This window comes from Mirounga angustirostris, unplaced genomic scaffold (assembly GCF_029215605.1).
Source record: "Mirounga angustirostris isolate CCGP_5_RB_7025 unplaced genomic scaffold, mMirAng1.0.hap1 SCAF_5, whole genome shotgun sequence".
In the NCBI taxonomy this organism is placed as follows: domain Eukaryota; kingdom Metazoa; phylum Chordata; class Mammalia; order Carnivora; family Phocidae; genus Mirounga; species Mirounga angustirostris.
The window spans coordinates 102,289,730-102,312,782 of NW_026991713.1; the positions used below are offsets into that span (position 1 = coordinate 102,289,730).

At 43.1% G+C, this 23,053-nt stretch overlaps 1 protein-coding gene across 1 annotated transcript in view; it reads right to left on the reverse strand.

Annotated features, from left to right (window-relative positions):
* Nucleotides 1-23,053, reverse strand: part of CACNA2D4 (calcium voltage-gated channel auxiliary subunit alpha2delta 4) — a 120,597-nt gene that overhangs the window by 55,043 nt on the left and 42,501 nt on the right. The window contains exons 18-22 of the mRNA XM_045869953.2: nucleotides 15,506-15,567; nucleotides 14,367-14,434; nucleotides 12,386-12,431; nucleotides 12,195-12,292; nucleotides 3,176-3,269 (exon numbers count right to left, since the gene is read on the reverse strand). Of these exons, the coding sequence (XP_045725909.2) occupies nucleotides 3,176-3,269; nucleotides 12,195-12,292; nucleotides 12,386-12,431; nucleotides 14,367-14,434; nucleotides 15,506-15,567 (368 nt within the window). The remainder of the gene's footprint in view (nucleotides 1-3,175; nucleotides 3,270-12,194; nucleotides 12,293-12,385; nucleotides 12,432-14,366; nucleotides 14,435-15,505; nucleotides 15,568-23,053) is intronic.

The window sequence follows — 23,053 nt, forward strand, 5'->3', positions numbered from 1 at the left end:
GGTTATCAATCTGATGAGTGACATACATAATCTTGGTAGAGTTTTAATTTGCATTCCTTTTATTGAGCTAGACTGATCATTTTTTCATATACATAAGGACTAGTTGTATGTGTTCTCTGAACTGTCCATATTTCTTGGTCCTTTTTCCTATAAAGTGGCTGAGTTTTTACTTCTCTATTTTTGAAGTTCTTCATTTATCATGGATATATAATGTAGGAATAGTAAGCTTTTATTTGTTATATAAGTTACAAATATTTTTCTGGTTTGTCATTTCTCTTTTCACTTTGCTCATGTTTTTATTTTGCCAAATAAACATTTTTTTTAAGATTTTATTTTTATTTATTTGAGAGAGAGAATGAGATAGAGAGAGCATGAGAGGGGGGAGGGTCAGAGAGAGAAGCAGACTCCCTGCTGAGCAGGGAGCCCGACGTAGGACTCGATCCCGGGACTCCAGGATCATGACCCGAGCCAAAGGCAGTCGCTTAACCAACTGAGCCACCCAGGTGCCCCCAAATAAACATTTTTATGCTGCTAAATTTGTCAGTCATTCTCTTATTGCTTCTAAATTTTGAGTCATCATTGGGAAAGGTTTCCTAATTCCTAGATTTTAGAGCAATTGGCTCATGGTTTCTTTTTAGTACTTATATAGTTTTATTTTTTTACATTTAAATCTCTGAGTCATTTGGACTTCATCCAGATGTATGGTGTGAGGAAATAATACAATTTTATCATTCTCCATATGGCTCCCAAACTAGTTATTAAAGAGTCCATTTCCCCCTAGTCTGACTTGATGTCTTTCCGCATGCATTTAGATGAATTTCTGGATTTTCTATTCTGTCCCCTTGGTCTGCCTTTCTATTCATGTGTCAATACTACACTTTATAAATTATAGAGATTTTGTCATATGTTTTAATATGTTGGTAGGACAACACTTCCTTTGTTGCTTTTCTTTTTCAGGGATTTCTTGACTATTCTTCCAAATAAACTTTATAATCCATTTATCTGGATCCAGAGAAATACTGATGATATTTTTATTGGGATTAATTTAGGATTAATGTCTTTGTGATGTTGGTTCTTCCTACCCCAAAACACTGAATATCTCCCCATTTGTTCAAGTCAACTCTTGTGTCTTCCAAGAGTATTTTATAATTCTTCTTAATTAAGTTTTAGGACATATCTTGTCTTATACCTAGGGGTTTCATTACATTTTATTTTTTGCCCTCTTGAATATTTTTACATGATATTTTTCATCTAGTTTTTTTTGCATAAAGGATGTTAATTTTTGAATACTCATATTATATCCTGCTACTTCACTAAATTCTCTTATTGTTTATAGTAGTTTTCCTATAAATTCTTTCAGGGCTTTCAGATATACAATCTTATCACCTTCTTAAACAGAGATAATTTGCTTCACCCTTTCCACTTCTCATTGCTTCTAGGTGCATTCTCTTGTCTGGCTGCACTGACTGATACCTTCCAACCTTGTTAAAGAGTAGTAGGAATATGGGAATGCCTGTCTTAGTCCTGTCTTTAGTTGAGAGAACCTCTAGCCCCATTCAGATGTTGACTTTCAGGCTTAGGTCAATTTTTTTTTTGAAGATTTTTATTTTTAAGTAATCTCTACACCCAATGTGGGGCTCAAATTTACAACCCTGAGATCAAGACTTGCATGCTATACCAACTGAACCAGCGAGGCACCCCTGGTCAATTTTAATTGTATTGATTAAAAACACGCATGGATATTAATATTTGTTCAAATGTCTTTTCTGCATCTATGGGCGTGATTGTATTATTTTCCCCCTTAGCTTTATTAATATGCCATTTTATATTAATTCTCCAGGTCTTCTTTTCTAATATACACCTTGGTTAAGAATATTTGTTCTTCAGTGTTTCTCAACATTAAAAATGTCTCTGGCTAATCTCTGAACTTGGAAAGATGAAGATCATGCCCTTTCTCTCCAAACCAGTGATCCAATCCCCTAGACCCCAGAACCAGGCTGCCTGGTTTTGATTCCAGCTTCGCCTCTTATGAGACATATGACCTTGGGCAAGTTGCTTATCTCACTCTGCCTTGGTTTCCTCATCTGTTAAATGGGGATAACAATAGTATCTATATTGTAAGGTGGTTATGAGGCTCACTAGGTTAATGTACACCAAGTACTCAGAACAGTGCTTGGCCTGCTGTATTCTTTTTTTGCTCTCTAGTTTTTATTTAATTTTGTAGAGGTAATACATTCACATGGTTCAAAATTGTACCAAAAATTTATACAGTGAAAAGTGTCCTTCCATCCCTGTTTCAGTTACTCATTTTTCTAATGAGAAGCAACCAATGAGAACTCTTTCCTATTTGGCCTTTCATAGATGTTTTATATATACACACGTACAGATATGCCATGGTTTGCCTCCATTTTATAGAAATAGTATCACATTGTGCACAGCATTCTGCATCTTGCTTTTTTAAATAGGTGATTGTTTCATATAAAATTCTGTTGTTTTCATTAGGATAGCATTAATTAACTTGAGTGTCTAGGGGAGGTTTGACATCTTCATGATGCTAATGTTGAATCTTCCTATTCAGGAACAAGATGTAGTCCGCTGTATTCTTGACCTCATTAGTTTCTAGCACCCTCCCAACACGCATGTGCGCTCATACACACACACACACACACACATGCACACGCACACACGCCATTCATTTCTTCTTTCTACCTGTCCAAAAAACATGATAGCACTAGGTAAATATAGTTGTCTTGTCTTGACCTTACTTGCTGGAAACCAGGTCCTGATCTACGTGAACTACTTTTACCAGGGCTCTTGGTGAAGGGGCTCACACAGCTCCAGTCCAGACTCAGGTGTTCTTGGAATGGGGCTGCTGCAGTGTGGGTGGGGGATCTGGACTCCTGCCCCGGAGACCTGCACTTTGTGTTTTTCCAGGGGGGAGAGCAGCAGCTTGTGTGCGTGTGGAAGCTGTACCAAGTGCCTGCTTGACCGGGCCGTGTAGAGGTAGTTCTCACTTCCCCAACGGCTTCCCACTGTCATCATGTTCGTCTTGGACCCGGTTGTCTCCTGAGCTGCCAGCCAGGGAGTGGGAGGGACCCTGACTCAGCCAAGGGAATCCTGGGGTTGGAGCCCCCTCCCCTCTCAGGACCCTCAGCCCCGCCCCGGACATACGTACGCAGAGGCGTTGAGAGCCAGCGCTGTCCAGTAGGCTTCCATGGGGGCTGTCACCACCGCGTCAAGCAGTACCTCCCGCACCAGCTCCTCGTCGCCTGGAGGCAAAATAAAAGACCAAACCACTTATTTCCTCCATGATGATGAACACAGCTCATCTGCCCTTGCCAGGAACCCTGAACTTAAGGAATGGGCTGTGCCTCATAAACACGCGTCTGGGACTCGTAAAACCATCTATGTGAGCTTGAGGAAGTCGTGTTGCTTCTCTCAGCCTTCACATCTTCAATTCCAAACAATATGTGACTAGGTCTAAGTGATTTCTAAGGCTCTTCCCAGTTCCGGTATTCTGTGAGATTAGAACCCCTCAGTGACATCAGCCCTTGCCCTGAGCCCCGGCCACCTCTCCTCTCTGCTGCCATCTGTCTGCAACTTGATCACCACCCTCCCAACACACTGGCCTTTGCCAGGTCTGTGAATTTGAATTTGCCTCAGAGCTTATGTGCTCTGGATGCTTCCCCCTTACTCTTTGCATGGGTGGCTCCTGGTCTGGGTGCTTCCCCCCTACTCTTTTCATGGGTGGCTCTTGGTCTGGATGCTTCCCCCCTACTGTTTGCATGGGTAGCTCTTTTCCCTCTCTCTCTCTCTTTTTTTTTTTTAGTTTTTAATTTTATTATGTTATGTTAGTCACCATACAATACATCATTAGTTTTTGTTGTAGTGATCCACGATCCATTGTTTTCATATAACACCCAGTGCTCCATGTAGTACGTTCCCTCCTTAATACCCATCACCGGGCTAACCCATCCTCCCTCCCCCCTCCGCTCTAAAACCCTGTTTGTTTCTCAGGTCCATAGTCTCTCATGGTTCATCTCTCCCTCCAATTCCCCCCGCCCATTTTTCCTTTCCTTCTCCTAATGTCCTCCATGTTATTCCTTATGTTCCACAAATAAGTGAAACCATATGATAATTGACTTTCTGTGCTTGACTTATTTCACTTAGCATAATCTCCTCCAGTCCCATCCATGTTGATGTAAAAGTTGGGTATTCATCTTTTCTGATGGCTGAGTAATATTCCATTGTATATATGGACCACATCTTCTTTATCCATTCATCTGTTGAAGGGCATCTCGGCTCTTTCCACAGTTTGGCTATTGCGGACATTGCTGCTATGAACACTGGGGTGCATATGGCCCTTCTTTTCACTACATCTGTGTCTTTGGGGTAAATACCCAGGAGTGCAATTGCTGGGTCATAGGGTAGCTCTATTTTTAAATTTTTGAGGAACCTCCACACTGTTTTCCAAAGTGGCTGTACCAACTTGCATTCCCACCAACAGTGTAAGAGGGTGCCCCTTTCTCCACAACCTCTCCAACATTTGTTGTTTCTTTCCCTGTCCATTTTTGCCATTCTAACTGGTGTAAGGTGGTATCTCAGTGTGGTTTTGATTTGGATTTCCCTGATGGCTAATGACGATGAACACTTTTTCATGTGTCTGTTAGCCATTTGTATGTCTTCTTCAGAGAAGTGTCTGTTCATCTCTTCTGCCCACTTTTTGACTTGATTATTTGTTTTTTGGGTGTTGAGTTTGAGAAGTTCTTTATAGATGTTGGATACCAGCCCTTTATCTGTAGTGTCATTTGCAAATATCTTCTCCCATTCTGTGGGTTGCCTCTTTGTTTTGTTGACTGTTTCCTTTGCTGTGCAGAAGCTTTTGAAGTCCCAAAAGTTCATTTTTGCTTTTGTTTCACTAGCTTTTAGAGATGTATCTTGAAAGAAGTTGCTGTGGCCGATGTCAAAGAGGTTACTGCCTATGTTCTCCTCTAGGATTTTGATGGATTCCTGTCTCATATTGAGGTCTTTCATCCACTTTGAGTTTATCTTTGTGAATGGTGTTAGAGAATGGTCGAGTTTCATTCTTCAGCATGTGGCTGTCCAATTTTCCCAGCACTATTTATTGAAGAGACTGTCTTTTTTCCATTGCATGTTTTTTCCTGCTTTGTCAAAGATTATTTGACCATAGAGTTGAGGGTCCATATCTGGGTTCTCTATTCTGTTCCATTGGTCTATATGTCTGTTTTTGTGCCAGTACTATGCTGTCTTGATGATCACAGCTTTGTAATATAGCTTGAAATCGGGCAACGTGATGCCCCCAGCTTTGTTTTTCTTTTTCAACATCTCCTTGGCGATTCAGGATCTTTTCTGATTCCATACAAATTTTAGGATTGTTTGTTCCAGCACTTTGAAAAATGTCATTGGAATTTTGATTGGGATGGCATTGAAGGTATAGATTGCTCTGGGTAGCATAAACATTTTAACAATGTTTATTCTTCCGATCCATGAGCATGGAATATTTTTCCATCTTTTTGTGTCTTCTTTCAATTTCTTTCATGAGTGTTTTGTAGTTCCTAGAGTATAGATCCTTTACCTCTTTGGTTAGGTTTATTCCGAGGTATCTTATGGTTTTGGTGCTATTGTAAATGGAATCATTTCTTTAATTTCTCTTTCCACAGTTGCGTTGTTAGTGTATAAGAAAGCAACTGATTTCTGTGCATTGATTTTGTATCCTGCCACATTACTGGATGAGTTCTAGTAATTTGGGGGTGGAGTCTTTTGGGTTTTCCACATAAAGTATCATGTCGTCTGCGAAAAGAGAGAGTTTGACTTCTTTGCCAATTTGAATACCTTTTATTTCTTTTTGTTGTCTGATTGCTGTTGCTAGGACTTCTAGTACTATGTTGAACAACAGTGGTGAGAGTGGGCACCCTTGACGTGTTCCTGATCTTAAGGGAAAGGCTCTCAGCTTTTCCCCATTGAGGATGATATTTGCTGTGGGTTTTTCCTAGATGGATTTTATGAGCTTGAGGAATGTTCCCTCTATCCCTATACTCTGGAGAGTTTTAATCAGGAAAGGATGTTGTATTTTGTCAAATGCTTTTTCTGCATCAATTGAGAGGGCCATATGGTTCTTCTCCCTCCTCTTATTAATGTGTTCTATCACATTGATTGATTTGTGAATGTTGAACCACCCTTGCATCCTGGGGATAAATCCCACTTGATCGTGGTGGATGATCCTTTTAATGTATTGTTGGATCCTATTAGCTAGGATTTTGTTGAGGATTTTGGAATCCATATTCATCAGAGATATCGGTCTGAAATTCTCCTTTTTGATGGGGTTTTTGCCTGGTTTGGGGATTAAGGTAATGCTGGCCTCATAGAATGAGTTTGGAAGTTTTCCTTCTGTTTCTATTTTTTGAAACAGCTTCAGTAGAATAGGTATTATTTCTTCTTTGAATGTTTGGTAGAATTCCCCAGGAATCCATCAGGCCCTGGACTCTTGTTTTTTGGGAGGTTTTTGATCACTGCTTCAATCTCATTATTGGTTATTGGCCTATTCAGGTTGTCATTTTCTTCCTGTTTCAGTCTTGGCAGCTTATAGGTTTCCAGGAAGGCCTCCATTTCATCCAGGTTGCTCAGTTTATTGGCATATAGTTGTTGATAATAATTTCTAATAATTGTTTCTATTTCCTTGGTGTTAGTCATGATCTCTCCCCTTTCATTCATAATTTTATTAATTTGGGTCCTTTCTCTCTTCTTTTGGATAAGTCTGGCCAGTGGTTTATCAATCTTATTAATTCTTTCAAAGAACCAGCTTCTAGTTTCGTTGATCTGATCTACTGTGTTTCTGGTTTCTAATTCATTGATTTCTGCTCTAATTTTAATTATTTCTCTTCTAATGTGCAGCTTAGGCGTTGTTTGTTGCTTTTTCTCTAGTTCTTTAAGGTGTAGAGTTAGTTGGTGAATTCGGGATTTTTCTATTTTTTTGAGTGAGGCTTTGATGGCTATGTATTTCCCCCTTAGGACCACCTTTGCAGTATCCCATAGGTTTTGGACTGATGTGTTTTCGTTCTCATTGATTTCCATGAATTGTTTAAGTTCTTTGATTTCGTGGTTGACCCAAACATTCTTGAGCAGAGTGGTCTTTAGCTTCCAAATGTTTGAATTTCTGCCAAATTTTTTCTTGTGATTGAGTTCCAGTTTTAGAGCATTGTGGTCTGAGAATATGCAGGGAATAATCTCAATCTTTTGGTATCGGTTGAGACCTGATTTGTGACCCAGTATGTGGTCTATTCTTGAGAAAGTTCCATGTGTGCTCGAGAAGAATGAGTATTCTGTTGTTTTAGGATGGAATGTTCTGTAAATATCTATGAGGTCCATCTGGTCCAATGTATCATTCAAAGCTTTTGTTTCCTTGTTAATTTTCTGCTTAGATGATCTGTCCATTGCTGAGAGTGGAGTATTGAGGTCTCCTACAATTAACGTATTGTTATCAATATGACTCTTTATTTTGGTTAACAGTTGGCTTATGTAGATGGCTGCTCCCATGTTGGGGGCATAGATATTTACAATTGTTAGATCTTGTTGGATAGACCCTTTAAGAATGATAGAGTGTCCTTCTGTGTCTCTTATTACAGACTTTAGTTTAAAATCTAATTTGTCTGATATAAGAATTGCTACCCCAGCTTTCTTTTGAGGTCCGCCGGCATGGAAGATAGATCTCCATCCCTTCACTTTCAGTCTGGATGTACCGTTAGGTTCAAAATGAGTCTCTTGTAGACAGCATATGGATGGGTCCTGTCTTTTTATCCAATCTGCAACCCTGTGCCATTTTATGGGAGCGTTTAGGCCATTCACGTTGAGAGTGATTATTGAAAGACATGAATTAATTGTCATCATGTTGCCTGTGAAGACGTTGTTTTTATAGATTGTCCCTGTAAATTTCTATTGTAGATCACTCTTGGGGGTCTTTCTCCTTTTATAGACCCCCCCCCCCCTTAATATTTCTTGCAGGGCCGGCTTAGTGGTCACATATTCTTTCAACTTCTGCCGGTCGTGGAAGCTCTGCATCTCTCCATCCATTGTAAATGAAAGCCTTGCCGGATAAAGTATTCTTGGCTGCATGTTCTTCTCATTTAGTACCCTGAATATGTCTTGCCAGGCCTTTCTGGCTTGCCAGGTCTCTGTGGATAGGTCTGACGTTATTCTGATGTTCCTCCCTCTGTACGTAAGGACTCTCTTCCCCCTAACTGCCCTTAAGATGGTTTCCTTGGTTCTAAGATTTGCAAGTTTTACTATTACATGCCAGGGTGTTGGCCTGTTTTCCTTGATCTTAGGAGGGGTCCTCTCTGCCTCTAGGACTCGAATGTTTGTTTCATTCCCCAGATTAGGGAAGTTCTCAGCTATGATTTACTCAAATACATCTTCTAGCCCTCTCTCTCTCTCCACTCCCTCCGGGATTCCAATTATTCCGACATTGGAATGCCTCACGGTGTTACTTATGTCTCTGATTCTATTTTCATGGATTCTGAGTTGTTTTTCCCTGGCCTCCTCTTTTCCCTTTTTATCTATTATATTGGCTTCCAGGTCGCTTATTCTCTCTTCTGTCTCAGTTACCCTAGCTGTTAGATTATCTAGATTGGATTGGATCTCATTGATAGCATTTTTAAGTTCTGCCAATTCACCTTTTATTTCTGCCCTTAGAGACTCTATGTTGCCATTAATTGATTTCTTCATTCTAGCCATTGTCTTCACAATTGCTAGTCTGAATTCCATCTCCGACATCTTGGTTATATCTGCATCCATTTGTAAATTTGCAGCATAAGTCATAATCTCTGAGTCTTTTCTGTTTTGGGGGCTCCTCCTCCTAGTCATTCTGTTGATGGGTGTTTGAGGGAATGTATAGAGTCCAAATTATTGACCAGAGCCCAAGCAAGATGCACCTGTTTTCTTGGGACCTTAGGGTTGCTGGCCTCTTGTTTTTCCAGCCTGTCTTCTGTGGGAGGGGCCTGCCGCACTGTTACTCAGGAAACCCTGTTTGGGCGGAGATGCCTTGCGCCCCTGTGGTGGGGGATGGGCTCAGTGGAAATCAGTCTTTGGGACTTTTGTTCTCTGGCGGCTTTCCCTGGCGGCTTTCCGCGTCTCTTCCGTGAGTCAGAGCAGAAGAGACCGTTTCCAACCCTCTGCCTCAGAGCAGAGAGACCGCAGTCTGTTCTTCAGTGAGCTCTCCAGGCCACACCGTCTCCGTTTCTGTCCGTGCTGCTATAAACTGGAGCGTCCTGGGTTTTGCGCCCCATCACAGCGCTCCCAGTCCTGCCTCCAGGTCGGGGCACGTCTCTGCCCTTTGTGCTTCTAAAACTGCCAGCCGCTCCCAGTTCCTGCGCGCGCGACTCCGCCGCTTGGGGTTTCCACCCCCGGGGATTGCAGTTCACCGGCAGGACCCCGGCGCACCGGGTTTCCATCTTGGAGGCTGCAGTTCCCATGAGCGCGACCGTCGCTCCAGGTTTCTGTCCGGGGGGCTGCGGTTCGGGTGACCCCGCCGGTCTGGTTTTCCATCCCGGGGGCTGCCCTAAAGTCCTTTCCCAACGCTACCGGTCTGTGAGTCTGTGCCCCGTCCGCAGCGTGTGAGGCTGTCACTCACCGGCAGTGTAGGATCCCCATGGCCAGGCACCCTCCTGCTGCCATTCATCCTCCGATATCTGCCCGCAGAATCACGGCTCCCCGCTTTGTACCTCAAAACCAACCGCCTGCGATATTCTGTTTGTAGAGATCCAGATCTTCTTACATCTCAGGCTGGTTTTGTGGGTGCTCAGAGTGGTCTGGTAGATATCCAGCTCAATTCTGGGGACCAGTTGAAATAGGGTCCCCTACTCCTCCGCCATCTTTCCCCCTCCTCCCTCTCTCTTTTTTAAAAAAAGTATTTACTTTTACTGAGGTGAGATCTAGGTAACAAAATCAACCAATTTAAAGTATACAAGGGGCGCCTGGGTGGCTCAGTTGGTTAAGCGACTGCCTTCGGCTCAAGTCATGATCCTGGAGTCCCGGGATCGAGTCCCGCATCGGGCTCCCTGCTCGGCAGGGAGTCTGCTTCTCCCTCTGACCCTCCTCCCTCTCATGCTCTCTGTCTCTCATTCTCTCTGTCTCAAATAAATAAATAAAATCTTAAAAAAAAATAAAGTATACAAATCAGGGGCACCTGAGTGGCTCAGTCGTTAAATGTCTGCCTTTGGCTCAGGTCGTGATCCCAGGGTCCTGGGATCGAGCCCCACATCGGGCTCCCTGCTCAGCGGGAAGCCTGCTTCTCCCTCTTCCATGCCCCCTGCTTGTGTTCCTACTTTCACTATCTCTCTCTCTCTCAAATAAATAAATAAATAAAATCTTTAAAAAAATGAAGTATACAAATCAGTGGCACTGAGTACATTTACAATGATGTGCAGTCATCACCTCTGTCCAGGTCCACAATTTCCATCACCCCCAAAGCAGATCCTGCACCTATGAAGGCACTCGGGTGGCTCTTTTTCATCCTCAGCATAAGTAACATGGTCTGACAGAGTTAGGCACTATAAAGGATCCCATACAGCATCCTGTTCATGGCACTTACCAAAATTTGGAATACCCTACATCTACATGCACATGCTTGAGTCTTTATTGTGTGGTTTCCCCACTAGATTACGAACTCCCTGAGAGTAAGGGTCTCATCTGTTTGGGCCATCTCTGTAGCTTCAGTGCCTACCTCAGGCCTGGCACAGAGTACATGCTCAGTACAGATTTACTGATGGAATGAATGAATGAATGCACAAATGAGTGCCCTGTTGGGCCAGCATGGGAGGCAAAGTCTTCCTTGGGGTTGACACTTATGTATCAGCATGACCTGTTTCTCTTCTGAAGAGGAAGAAGAGGGACCCTGCTGAGGGCGTGGCCCTGTGATTTCACCACCTGCACCTGTGTTGGGAAATTTAAGGTTAGCCTGAGAACCAGGCACTGGAAAACACTCACAGACCACAGGCTACAAGACACCACCTGGTGGAATGCTCTCCTTTGCTGAGATGAGGACTGTGGGGTACAGAGCACCAGCTCCTGGCTTGGGGCCCACTGCTAGGTGGTGGTAGGGACAGATCTATGGGCAGGCTGATGCCCTTACACTGTGTGTCTCTTTGGAGCCCTACTGGTACCCAGGTGGAAGACACTCAAAGTGATCCTGGTCCCTGACATGGGGATACACTCATGCTGCCACAGTGCCAGGAACACAGGCAACTTCTTGGACCCAGAGTGAGGCTGGCTCTGCCTTTTTCTTTGAAAATCTCCCTAAGCCATGGGTGAGTTTGAGGGATAAAGCTACTTGGCAGTAAGTTCCTCAGTGGCTCAGCCATTGAAGAAGAGTGAAATCTTGCCATTTGCAACAACACGGCTGGATCTAGAGAGTATAATGCTAAGTGAAATAAGTCAGTCAAAGAAAGACAAACACCATATGATTTCACTCATATGTGGAATTTAAGAAACAAAACAAATGAAGAAAAAAGAGACAGACGAAAAACAGACTCTTAACTACAGAGAACAAACTGATGGTTACCAGAGGGGAAGTGGGTGGGAGGATGGGGGAAACAGGTGATGGAGATTAAGAGTACACTTATTGTGATGAGCACTGGGTAATGAATAGAATTGCTGAATCACTATACTGTACACTTGAAACTAATAGAACACTGTATATTAATTATGCTTGAATAAAAAAGGTTGATAATGATAATAATAATAAAATGTCAGTAATTAAGCACTTAAACAAAACACATCGAGACCTTACCCATCAAGGTTAGTGTACTTTTTTCTGATTTCACTTTAAATTTTGTTTTTTAAAGATTTTATTTATTTATTTGAGAGAGAGAGTGAGAGAGAGAGAGAGCACAAGAGAGGGGAGCGGGAGAGGGAGAAGCAGACCCCCTGCCGAGCAGGGAGCCCGATGCGGGACTCGATCCAGGGACTCCAGGATCATGACCTGAGCCGAAGGCAGTCGCTTAACCAACTGAGCCACCCAGGCGCCCTCACTTTAAATTTGTTTATACAATTTTTGATAAGTGTCATATTAAAACTCATATCTAGTTAAATTTTGAAAAAAAAAGAAAGGAGAAAAGAGAAAAGAAAAGAAGAAAAAAGAAAAGAAAAGGAAGTCCTTCATGAGCAGGGCCGGCACTTACACTCTAGATCCGGGTCCTCCCCGGTCAGGAAGCGGACCATGGCTTCCAGCTGGCTGAGCTTTCGGTGGTCAGGGTCGATATCTGTGATGCAGTAGATCCTGGAGCCCAGGAGAGTCAATGTCACCTCAAGAAAATTCCATCTTTCTCCCTCCCATTCTCTACTCCTTGTGTACAGCAACTTTCCCACTTACCAATCACTGGCCAGGGTCAAATCTGGGTGAAGCAAGTCGTGCAGGCCTGAAACCAAAGCTCACGCTCAGTACGATGCTCAGTCACTGTTGTGAGGATATGCACCTGAAATGCTTACAAACAACTGCCAGGAAGCTTCTCCAGGGAAGGGCTGTTTTATTCTTCCTTATTCTCAGCTCAGAGTAGGGACTCAACTGATAGGCTGGTGCTGGGTTTGTACAGACCATGCCTTTGTCCATGTTGCTCCTGCTTCCTGAAATGCTTTTTCTTCCCATTGCCTCATGTCCAAATCCCACCTATTAGGATCTCTCTGAAAGGAGCTAATACTTTGAAACTAGTGATTTTGGCTTCATTGGCTTCATTGTACCCAACTGAGCTAAATGGTCTGTCAAAAGAAAAGCCCAGAGATAGGCCATGTATGTTTTGTGTAATCTCTGTAGCCTCATGCTACACCTACACTAACCATGTGCTCACTGCATGTGTGTGGGTTGAATGAGGGAAGGAACAAATGCCCTACTGAGCACCTACTCAGTCCTTAAGAAAGCACCAGGGAGGCCCAGGGAGTTTGGTCATTTTGGGGACAGTGGAAGACAGAGAAGGAGAGAGGTCCAACATCACGGACGTGTGTTCTGAAAGGGCAAATGCAGGGGTCACATGGTAGCATGTGGCTGGGCACAGGGGGTCTGCCAGGGACAGCTCCCAGAAAAGTGACATCTACATCAGGATGTGAAGAGTGGGTCCAAGTTAGCTGGGATAAGAGGGTGGGCCCTGGAGAGGAGAGCATTTCAGGGGAGAGCACATGGGAAGACTCTGAAGCTTAGTGCCTGGAGAAATGACTAAAAAAAAAAAAAATCCAGACGGCCACTGAAGGTCCTTTAGCAGTGACACAATCTGATCTGGCATTTCTAGATAGGTTCCTCTGGCAGAGATTTACAGGAAGGAAGAGGCGGGGAGATCAGCTGTGATTGTTCAGGAGAGAGGTGACAATGACTAGGGTGGTGGCAGAGAGATGGACACATGAGATGCACTCAAGAGACGATAAAGGAAGAAAGGACAGAATGTGGCCAATAGACAGAACTGTGGCCACACCATCCCAAGACTTCCTGAGACATCCCTGAGCTCCAGATATTGGTTTTGTGCTCTCAAGGTGCTCAGGCAGCCGGAAGTCAAGAACAGGCTGGGTTAAGGAGGGTGGGGCCCTTCTCCCACTCTTCCCCCGGTTTCTCACGGCCCCTCTCAGTTCATGTCCCGTAAGCTCCTTGCTATGGGTTGAGTTGTGTCCCCCAAAAAGATATGTTGAAGTATGAACCTCAGTCCTTGTGAATGTGACCCTATTTGGAAATAGGGTCTTGGCAGATGTAGTCAAGAGAAGATGAAGCCGTTAGGGTGGGCCCCGACCCAGTATGCCTGGTGTCCTTCTGCAAGGTTAAATTTGAGACCCACAGGGGGAGAAACCCTGTGATGAGGACAGAAGCTGCAAGTCAAGGAATGCCTGGGGCTACCAGGAGCTGGCGAGGCCAGGAAGGATCCTGCCCTGGAGGCTTCGGAGGGGGAATGGCCTCTAGAACTGCAAGAGAACATATTTCTGGTGTTTAAGCCCACCAGTCTGGGGTGCTTTGGTGTGGCAGTCCTAGCCAGCTCCTGCAGATTTGCTCATTTGCTCTTCCCCGCCTCCTCTGTCATGCCTTCTGACAGGTGAAGTTCAGCTTTGTGCAGAGAAACACATCCCCTAGAGCCCACCTCCTCTGGTCCAGCAAAGCTTTCTACGATGGCAAGTCCTAGGCTTTCCCGGCTTTGACAACTGACTGGCAGATCCTGCAGACCACACAGACCCCTCCTTGCCAGGCAGTCCTGCTCTGAGAGTCTGCTCTCAAATCTGGGACCTGGGAGGCTCTGGTTCTGCCCTGGGTTGGCCCTGCTCGGTGCCCCAGGAGAATCTACGTTTCCCTCTACACTGCCCATCAGTACTTGGCACAGACCCACCATCTTCCACAGATGTGTTCCCCAGGAGGACATATTCTCCATGGCCCCGGGACAGCACCACTCCCAGGCTGTGGGAAGAACAGAGAATGCACATGCTCAGCAAGAGTAAGGGCCAAGCAGTGCCCAGCCCATATCCTTCCCTACAGTGACTTGAAGTTTGTGAGCTTTCTGCACCAACAAGTGGCCTGCATGCCAAGCCCCCCGTTTTTGCCCCTGGGCTTGCAGGTTGTCCCCTCTAAAACTGTTCTATTATTTTCATCAATCCTGTACGTTCTATAGGCCAGGAGTCCCCTCAGCTCCCATTTTAGTCAAGATTCATCCCAAACCTCTCAGGGACCTCCTGAATTGTAGAGAGGTTTCTATGTCTCATGGAGTCGCACAAATAGGAGAGTCTTTTCCTGCCTGGTGAACCCCATGATGCCTTCCTCTCTCTCCTGGTAGAATACTGCTTTTAATATTTGCTGAATATCTGAATTACTTGGGGAGCTCTAAAAGATACTAGTGCTGGGGCCCCATCCCAGAAATTCTGAGTCTACTGGTTTGGGGCATTGGCAATTTTGCAAAATTCCTCAGGTATTCTAATGAGCTATCTAGGCTGAGCACCACACTTTATTGAGAAATGAGGTAATTCAAAGATAAAGGCTATTTGTTCCCTAATCTGTATAATGTCTCAAATTGAATACAGTTGGAAGGAACCTAAGACATTTTCAGATTCATTCTTTCATCTTGCCATCGCTTACATTGCATTGCTTTAAGATCTTTAAGTGGATTATGTCCTTTATCCTCACCAACCATAAAGAAAGAGCTACTATTTTTAGCCTCCTTTTACAAGCAAGAATCCAAGGCAAAGCGCAGTTGAGTAACTTGACTAAGGTCACACAGCCTGCTAGAGGTGGGGATGGGACCCAACCCAGGCAGTCCGGCTCCACACCTGCACATTAGGATTCACTGGCAAAGCAGGTCTAGACCTTGAGTTTCTAGACCTCGAGTTTCTTGAAGGAAAACCTGGGGTTTTTTCTGTTACCACAAAAATTGCCAATGAGTAAATTCATTCCCCAGACCTGAAAGTTCTGCCCTGAGTTGTTGGTATTTGTGTTCCAACCACCCTCCCCCTTCCACACAAAACGTGGGCCCCTCACCTGAAAGGTGTGTCACTGATGTCTGTGAAGAAGTAATCATTGGTCAGGAAAAGAACTCTCTTCTAAAAGAAAGAAAGAAAAGGGTGTTTGCTGGAGAGAGGAGCGCCTGACCAGGCCACCTACCTCCTCACCCAGTGCCTTGGGGTTTCGTCGCCTCTGGGCCTCTTCCCTCACCTCTGACCCCTCACCTCCGACCACCATGGACACACCTCACCTATGGTGGACGCCATAGGCAGGACCACCGCCAGGCCCCAGAAGCTGTGGCCACGGGGGCTGCCTGAAGAAGGGACCAACATCTGCCCCTGTGCTGCCCTAGAAACTGGCCGCTAGCCCCGTGTGGCTATCACTTGAAATGCGCGACCGAGGAACCGAAGCTTTACATTTTAGTTAACTGAGTTGATATACATTGAAATTTAGATAGCATGGCTCGTGGCTCGTGGCTACTGTATTGGGCCGTGCAGGACAGCGTGGACACCCGAGAGGAGGCTGCCAGCTGGTGTGTAACCCGCCTACAACCTCCCCCTTTCTGGAATAGAGCTGGGGGGGCCACCGGTCCCTCCATGAAACCTCTCCCAGCGCCACATCACACCTTCTTTTTCCTTGCAAAGCTGCCATGTTTGGGGCTTCTGTTGAGTCTGTGTAAGTGAGGGCATCGGGGAGGGCACAGTGGGGGCTGGGCACCAGGCAGACGTGGATTGAAGGCCAGCTCGCCTCTTACAGGCTGTGTGCTCTTGGCTGAGCTGCTTCGCTTCTCTGAGCACTGGAGCGCTCGTTTGTAAGGCGGAACTAACAGCAGCACCTGTGTGGGGCCTAGGGTGGCTGTGAGGCTGTGAGGGTGTTTCCCATGGATGGGGGTGGGTCCGGGGAAGAACAGGATTTGCTCTGGGCTCTGAGGCTCTGTGGGTCGTCCTGTCTGTGTACGCCTTTGGGAAAGCCACAGGTTGTTCTTATTCCCTTCACTTCTTCTGGCTTCTCTTTCAGTTTGGAAATGAAAGGAACATGTCAGAAGGGGACACAGCAGGAGTGGGGTGGCACAAAAGGGTTTGTTTCTATAGGAAACCAGTTTTAGACCAAGCCCGAATGAACCGTTCTCCAGCACTGGCCTCATCCCACAGTCTGCCCTCTTGCCTCCCGTGCCCCGGTCAGGTCCTCTCTGCAGTGTCCCTCCCTCCCAGCGTCCCCGGGCAGTCAGGAGCCAGCGGGGCTGTCAGGACCTTGGGAGCCCTGTGTTCCAATGTGGGGCTGGCTTGAGTATCCGAACTGGAGATCATCTTTTTAATTTTTCCTTTTTTTTACTTATTAAAGAAAAAAGGCAAAATGCACAGATCTTCAGTGTATTCTTCCAGTAGTTTTGGTAAATGTATACAGCCATGTAGTTACCTCCCCAATCAAGATATGGAGTATTTGCCTCCTCTAAAATCTCTTTGCCTCCTTCCAGTCCATCCCCACGCCTCCTCCAAGGGTGAACCCTGTTCTGAATTCTACCACCTTAGATTAGGTTTGCCTGTTCTCACGGTGTGTGCTCCTTTGGGTCTGGCTTCTTTTGCACAACATAACGTCTTTAAGATCCGTCTGTGTTGTTGCGTGTGTTGGCAGTGTGTTTCCTTCTTTTGCCGAGGAGAACTCCGATGTGTGGGACACGAGCTTGCCTTTACACTCATTGGTCAGTCCCTTAAATTTTAGCAGAGGGTATGGAACGGAATCTGATTGCAGTTTGAGTTTGCATTTCCTCGATGATTGACAAAGCATGTTTTCATGTGCTTATTGGTCATGTGTATATCTTCATTTGTGAATGCTCAAGTATTTTGCCCATTTTAAAAAATTGGGTTGTTAGCGTTCTTGTTAACAATCTGTAGGGGCTCTTTATGTATTCTGCACACAGTCTGGGCCTTACTTTTTCATTTTCTTAATGGTGTCTTTTAATGAGCAGAACTTACTGCTTTTGATGAAGTCCAGTGTATCAAATTTTATTTTATGTTTGGTGCTCTTGGTGTTTTGTCTAAGAAATCTTCGGATAACTTCAGGTTGTAAAGATTTTCTCCTATGTTTTCTTGTAGAAGACTTACAGTTTTAGCTTACCTTGAAGACTATGATCCATCTCTAACTTTTCTATGTGGTGTGAGATATGGCTCACTGTTTTTTTTCTTCATACATTTTTTCAGTAGTTCTAGCACCACTTGTTAAAAATATTTTCCTTTTTCATTGATTTGACAAGCTGTCTTTGTTGAAAATCAGTTGCTAAACATGAGAGTTTATTTCCAGATTCTCTATCCCTTTATCTATTCTTCTGTCAATACCCCTGCTTGGCTACTGTAGCTTTATAGTCAGTTTTGAAATCATGTAGTACAAATCATCCGAATTTGTTTTCATTTTTCACGGTTGTTTGGGCATTTTAGGTCCTCATATAAATTTTAGAATCACTGTCTCCTGCAGTCTATTCAAATTTTGACTGGGATTATGTTGGATTCACAGATCAGTTTGGGGAGAATGGATGGTATGGCAATATTGATAACAACTTGTAAACATGGTTATATCTTTTTATTCATTTAATTTTTTTGACATTCTTTCTGCAGCATTATGTAGTTTTCAGTGTAGAGGCCATTTACCACTTTGTTAAATTTATTCCTAAGTATTTTATGTTGTTTGATGCTATTGAAATTGGAACTTGAAAATAATTTATTTCCAATTGTTTGCTGACAATTGGAAATAAATAACTAAATAACTAAATAATACAATTGATTTTTATAGTATTGGACAATTGGAAGTAAATATATATGTATATGTGTGTGTGTGTATATATATATATATATATATATATATATATATATATATATACATATATATAAAATACAATTGATTTTTATAGCATTGACCTCGTGTTCTGTCAACCTGCTAAATTTACCTGTTAGTTCTAGTAGTTGCTTTGCAGATTCTTAGAATTTTCTATGTAAACAATCATCTTGTTTGTGAATCCAGACAGTTTTACCTCTTCCTTTCTAATTTTTGTGCCTTTTATTTTGTTTCCTTGCCTTATGGCAAGGACAGATCCTGGCAGGGTCCAGTGCAGTGTTGAACAGAGGTGGAGAAAGCATATATCCTTCCCTTGTTCACACTCTAAGGGAAAAAATGTTTAATATTCCATCATTTAAAGTTAGCCTTTTCATAAATGCCTTTTGTCAGATTGAAGAAGTTTCCTTTTGTTTCCAGTTAAATTTTGTCAAATGCTTTTTCAGCATCTATTGAGATGACCATATGGTGTTTCTCTCTTATTCTGTTAATGTAATGAATTACCCTGATTGACTTTTTTTTTTTTTTCCTGATTGACTTTTTTGAATGTCAGATTAGCCTTACATTCTTGGGATAACCCCACCATGTGCTATTGTTGCCATGTATCTTCCACTTGTGTATGTTATACACCCTACAATACAAGGTCAAAATTTTTGCCTAACATAGTTGGTTTTTTGAGCAGTTAAAAAAAAGTCATATTAATGTGCACATTTACCATTTCCAGAGCTGTTTGTTTCCTCATATAGACCTGAGTTTCCATCTGTGTCATTTTTCTTCAGCGTAAAGAACTTCCTTAAGCATTTGTTAATAGTGCAGGTCTGACAGTGATCAACTCTGTTCTATTTTTTATAAGAAAATATCTAAATACACATCTTTTTGGAAGGATATTTTCCCCATACATAGACTTTTGGGTTGACAGTTTTTTTTCTTTTGGCATTAAAAAATTTTATTTTATTGTTTTTGATGAGAAGTCAGCCATCGTTCTATTATTGTTTTTCCTCTAACTTCTTTTAAGATTTTCCCATATCTTTGATTTTCAGCAGGTGTATTATGGTGAGCCTAGGTGTGACTTCTTTTTCTTTTTATCCTGCTTGGGGTTTGCTGAAATCTTTATATCTGTTGGGTGATGTCCTTCACAATGCTCAAGATATTTGGAGCATTCTTTTTTCAAATACTTTCTGCTTCATTCCTTCTCCCTTCTTCTGGGACTCCAAGGACATATGTCAGACCACAGATAACCAAGGGATAATTATTTTCAAAAATTTCTTTGATCTTTAGAATGGATAATTTCTATTTATGTGTCTTCAAATTCACTGTCCCTTTTTTTCTGCAATCTGCTGATAAGCCCATCCAGTAAAAATTTCATTTCAGATATTGTACTTGTCAGTTTTAGACTTTCTTCTTGGTTCTTGTGGTAGTTTTATACTGTGTCAAATTAATTAAGCTGGAACTACACTTCCAGACTCACTTCCCTGTATGGTCCCAAGCTTGGGTTGGCCAAAAGAGAAGTTTTCATGAGGTTTATAAGGCAGAAGGGAAACAGCAACCCTTTTACATGCTAACGGTCAGTACAGCATATCCAGCACTTGCAGCTTGCTCTGAGCTGTTGAAGCCAACAACCTTCTTGGCATGGGGCAGCAACCAGAATCAAAACTTCCCCAGCTGCCCCTGGACCTCTTCCTTCAGTTTCCCTGAGATCTGAGCCTGGTGATTGTCTAGCTCCATGTGAAGGGCACTCTCTCTTTCTTGCAGATCACCCATACCACTGTGATTGGAGGTAGTAAGAGACAGATGTGGGTTTTAGTTGTCCTCATGGTTTCTATTTTTCCTCATGGGTTTCCGTTTGTTCTTGTTTTCCCTTGCATTTCATTCAGCTTTCCTTCCAAACTGCTGGCCCTACTGACCTATGATGACTTCAAGCTCACCACTAGATGCAGGGACAGCAGTCTCACAGACTTCTCTACCAGAAACGACAGTCTCATAATGTGGAACTCCTGGAATAAAACCCTATATTCATATCACTTGCAGTGGACTTACTTCTTTGATCAAACCCCAACCATTTCTCTGCTGAAATTCTCCATCGATTCACTTATTCTGACCATCTTTTCTTTTAATTCCTTGTGCATATTTATCATACCTGCTTTTAAGTCCTTCTAATTCCAACAGCTGGTCATCCCTGGGTCAGTTTCTAAGACTGCTTTTTCTCTTAACTATGTGTTACATTTTCCAGTTTCTTCAAGTGTCTGATAATTTTTATTGTACACTGGCTATTTTGAAGAATAGGCTGTAGATACTTTGTCTTCCTCTGGAGAATGTTGATTTCTATTTTAATTAGCAGATAAATAATTGGCTGATCACTTTGAGCATGTGGAGGCTTGGATTTACATTTTTGTTAGGGTGGGTCTGTTTCAACTTTGTCTTTGGGTCTAGAGTGAGTCTCCTGGTCTTGGGACATAGTCTTTACTCCTAAAGTGTAGCTCTTCTGTGCTTTCAAAGAAAATTCTGAGGTGTTTACCAAACCTCTTCACCGTGGTGTGACTCAGAATCCAAACTACCCTTACTACCATAGGTAGCAGTTGGAATCTTTGTTCTGATTTTCAGCTCTTCAACTGTTGCTTTCCACTGGGTACTTAGATTCTCCCCTGTATATATGTAGTTTAAAGTCGGTCAAGAATTTGAGAAAAGTTTGTTTACATATGTTAGGGCCAGCCCACCTATGGACCCCTCATTTCTAGGATATCTTCCTTCACGTTCAGACACTCTGAGAGCCCAAATTCTATTCTCCAATATTTCAAGATGGTAACTATATCTTTCTGTTTGAATTATAGCTGTTTCATTTAAACAGCCTGGGGCATGACCTTCAGAAAAAAAAACCCCATATAAATGTGTATTTCACCCAGTGTAGTTCTCTTGATTCAAGGGTTGAAGCCCCTTCAACCCTTGTTTCTGCCTGCTTTTGGTCACTTTCATATGCCCTTAAATGTTTGTTTTTTATATTTTGTCCAAATGTATAGTTGTCATGTGCTGGAGGATTAGTCTATTGCAAGCTACTCCCTCATAACTGGAATCATAACTTTGAGATAATCTTTTAAGGTTGAGGCAAAAGGAAGAGAGAAGGAGTGGGGGTTTCCTTGAATCCCTGTTAAACAGAAAGAGAGAACTGGAGAGGTTTGGAAGATGAGAGTAAAGAGGTGTCAGAACAGTCTCCCCCTTTAATAGATTGCCTCCCCTTGCTGTAAAAAAAAGTGTGCAAGTGAGTGAGTGAGTGTGTGACTAAGAGAGAGAGAATGAAAAAGTGCCAGATAGCACTCTAATCCTGCCCCCTGAATCCAGTGGAGAAGCATGGGGCAAAGCTGCCCGAACTGCCTGTGTCAGTTGCTGGTGTGTGTGTGTGTGTGTGTGTGTACACCATATGCCCATCAGCAGGGCTAACTTGGAAGAACCTGAAGGCTAGTAAAGAACACTGTCTGTCTCTCTTCCTCCCCCCACTGCTAATTATTTGTTCTACACTATCAAACAACATGAAAATGATTTTTAAAAAGCCCAGGATAAGATGCTCCAGGATACTTTGATTGTCTGTTTTTTCTTTTAAATATGTCCCAGGATATCTGACCAGGATACTACTGATGGGTTAGAAATTATGACACTATTTACTGGTCCACATTTTGGGAAAAACAGCCTGTATCAAAATGGCAAATAGGAGGCCTGCAGGCCAAAGCTGGACTCCTTACAAGTTTGAGATCCTAGCTTTTGGTCCATATTGTGTTTTTAATATTTTTGGAATTAAATGCATAACTTTTAAAAATATGGATTCTTAGCTGTCTCCTTTAGATGGTACATGAACCGTTCAGTTCCCAGCACCCCCAATACCAAGGCTTGTCTGTTTCTCTTACTCACATTTCTGAACATGGCCTATCTGGCCCCATAGGTTTTTGACTTTGTGAGTCCTGCTCTAAATCTTGCTGGGTTGCCACTACTGTCTTGGGAATGCCAACATAGTTGCCTGTCTGGTATTTAGGGGCGATGGAAAAAGGTCTGAATTAATCCATGGGAAGTAAGGATTCATGTAAAATCCCCTAAAGAAAACAACAAAACAGGTCACCACCTTCCAGGATGATATCAAATATTCCCACAATGCTTTAAGAAAGCTTCCCTTGGCTTAGACCTGAAGAGTGTTTGTGAGGTGAGACACACCACTGAGCTGAGAGGGCTGGGGTAGACTGGCAGGAAAGAACACGACAGGACAGTCTGCAAAACTCTTAAAAGAGAAGACATGTAGGGCAGACAGAGCAATCAGTAATGAACAAAATGTAGCAACATCGGGGAGAGGGGCATCATAATAGATCAGAGCAGTGAGAGGCTGGATACCACTGCAGTGGCCTTATAGCAAAATGTCCCTCACACACAGTGCAGGTGCAGCAGCTTCTGAGCACGGAAGTAAAGAGATGAAAGATTAAAGAGTTGAGTTATGATATAATGAGGTAGAGGGAGAAGAGAAGACAATGAATTTTAAAGATGGAAACAGAATTCTAAAGAGACTCTTGGGAAATCTTTAAGCTGGAGATTGAGTGGAGAATTCAGGGCCACTCCTACAGAAAAGCTTAATACATTAGTGATTAAGAGTATGTGGTGTGGAATCAGACACATGTGGGCTTTGCAATTAATCATCTAGGTGACTGGGCAAGTTTTTAGCTTCTCTGAATTTCCTCATCTATAAAATGGGGGTAGGATAGTACATACTTCATAGGTTTGTGGATGTTG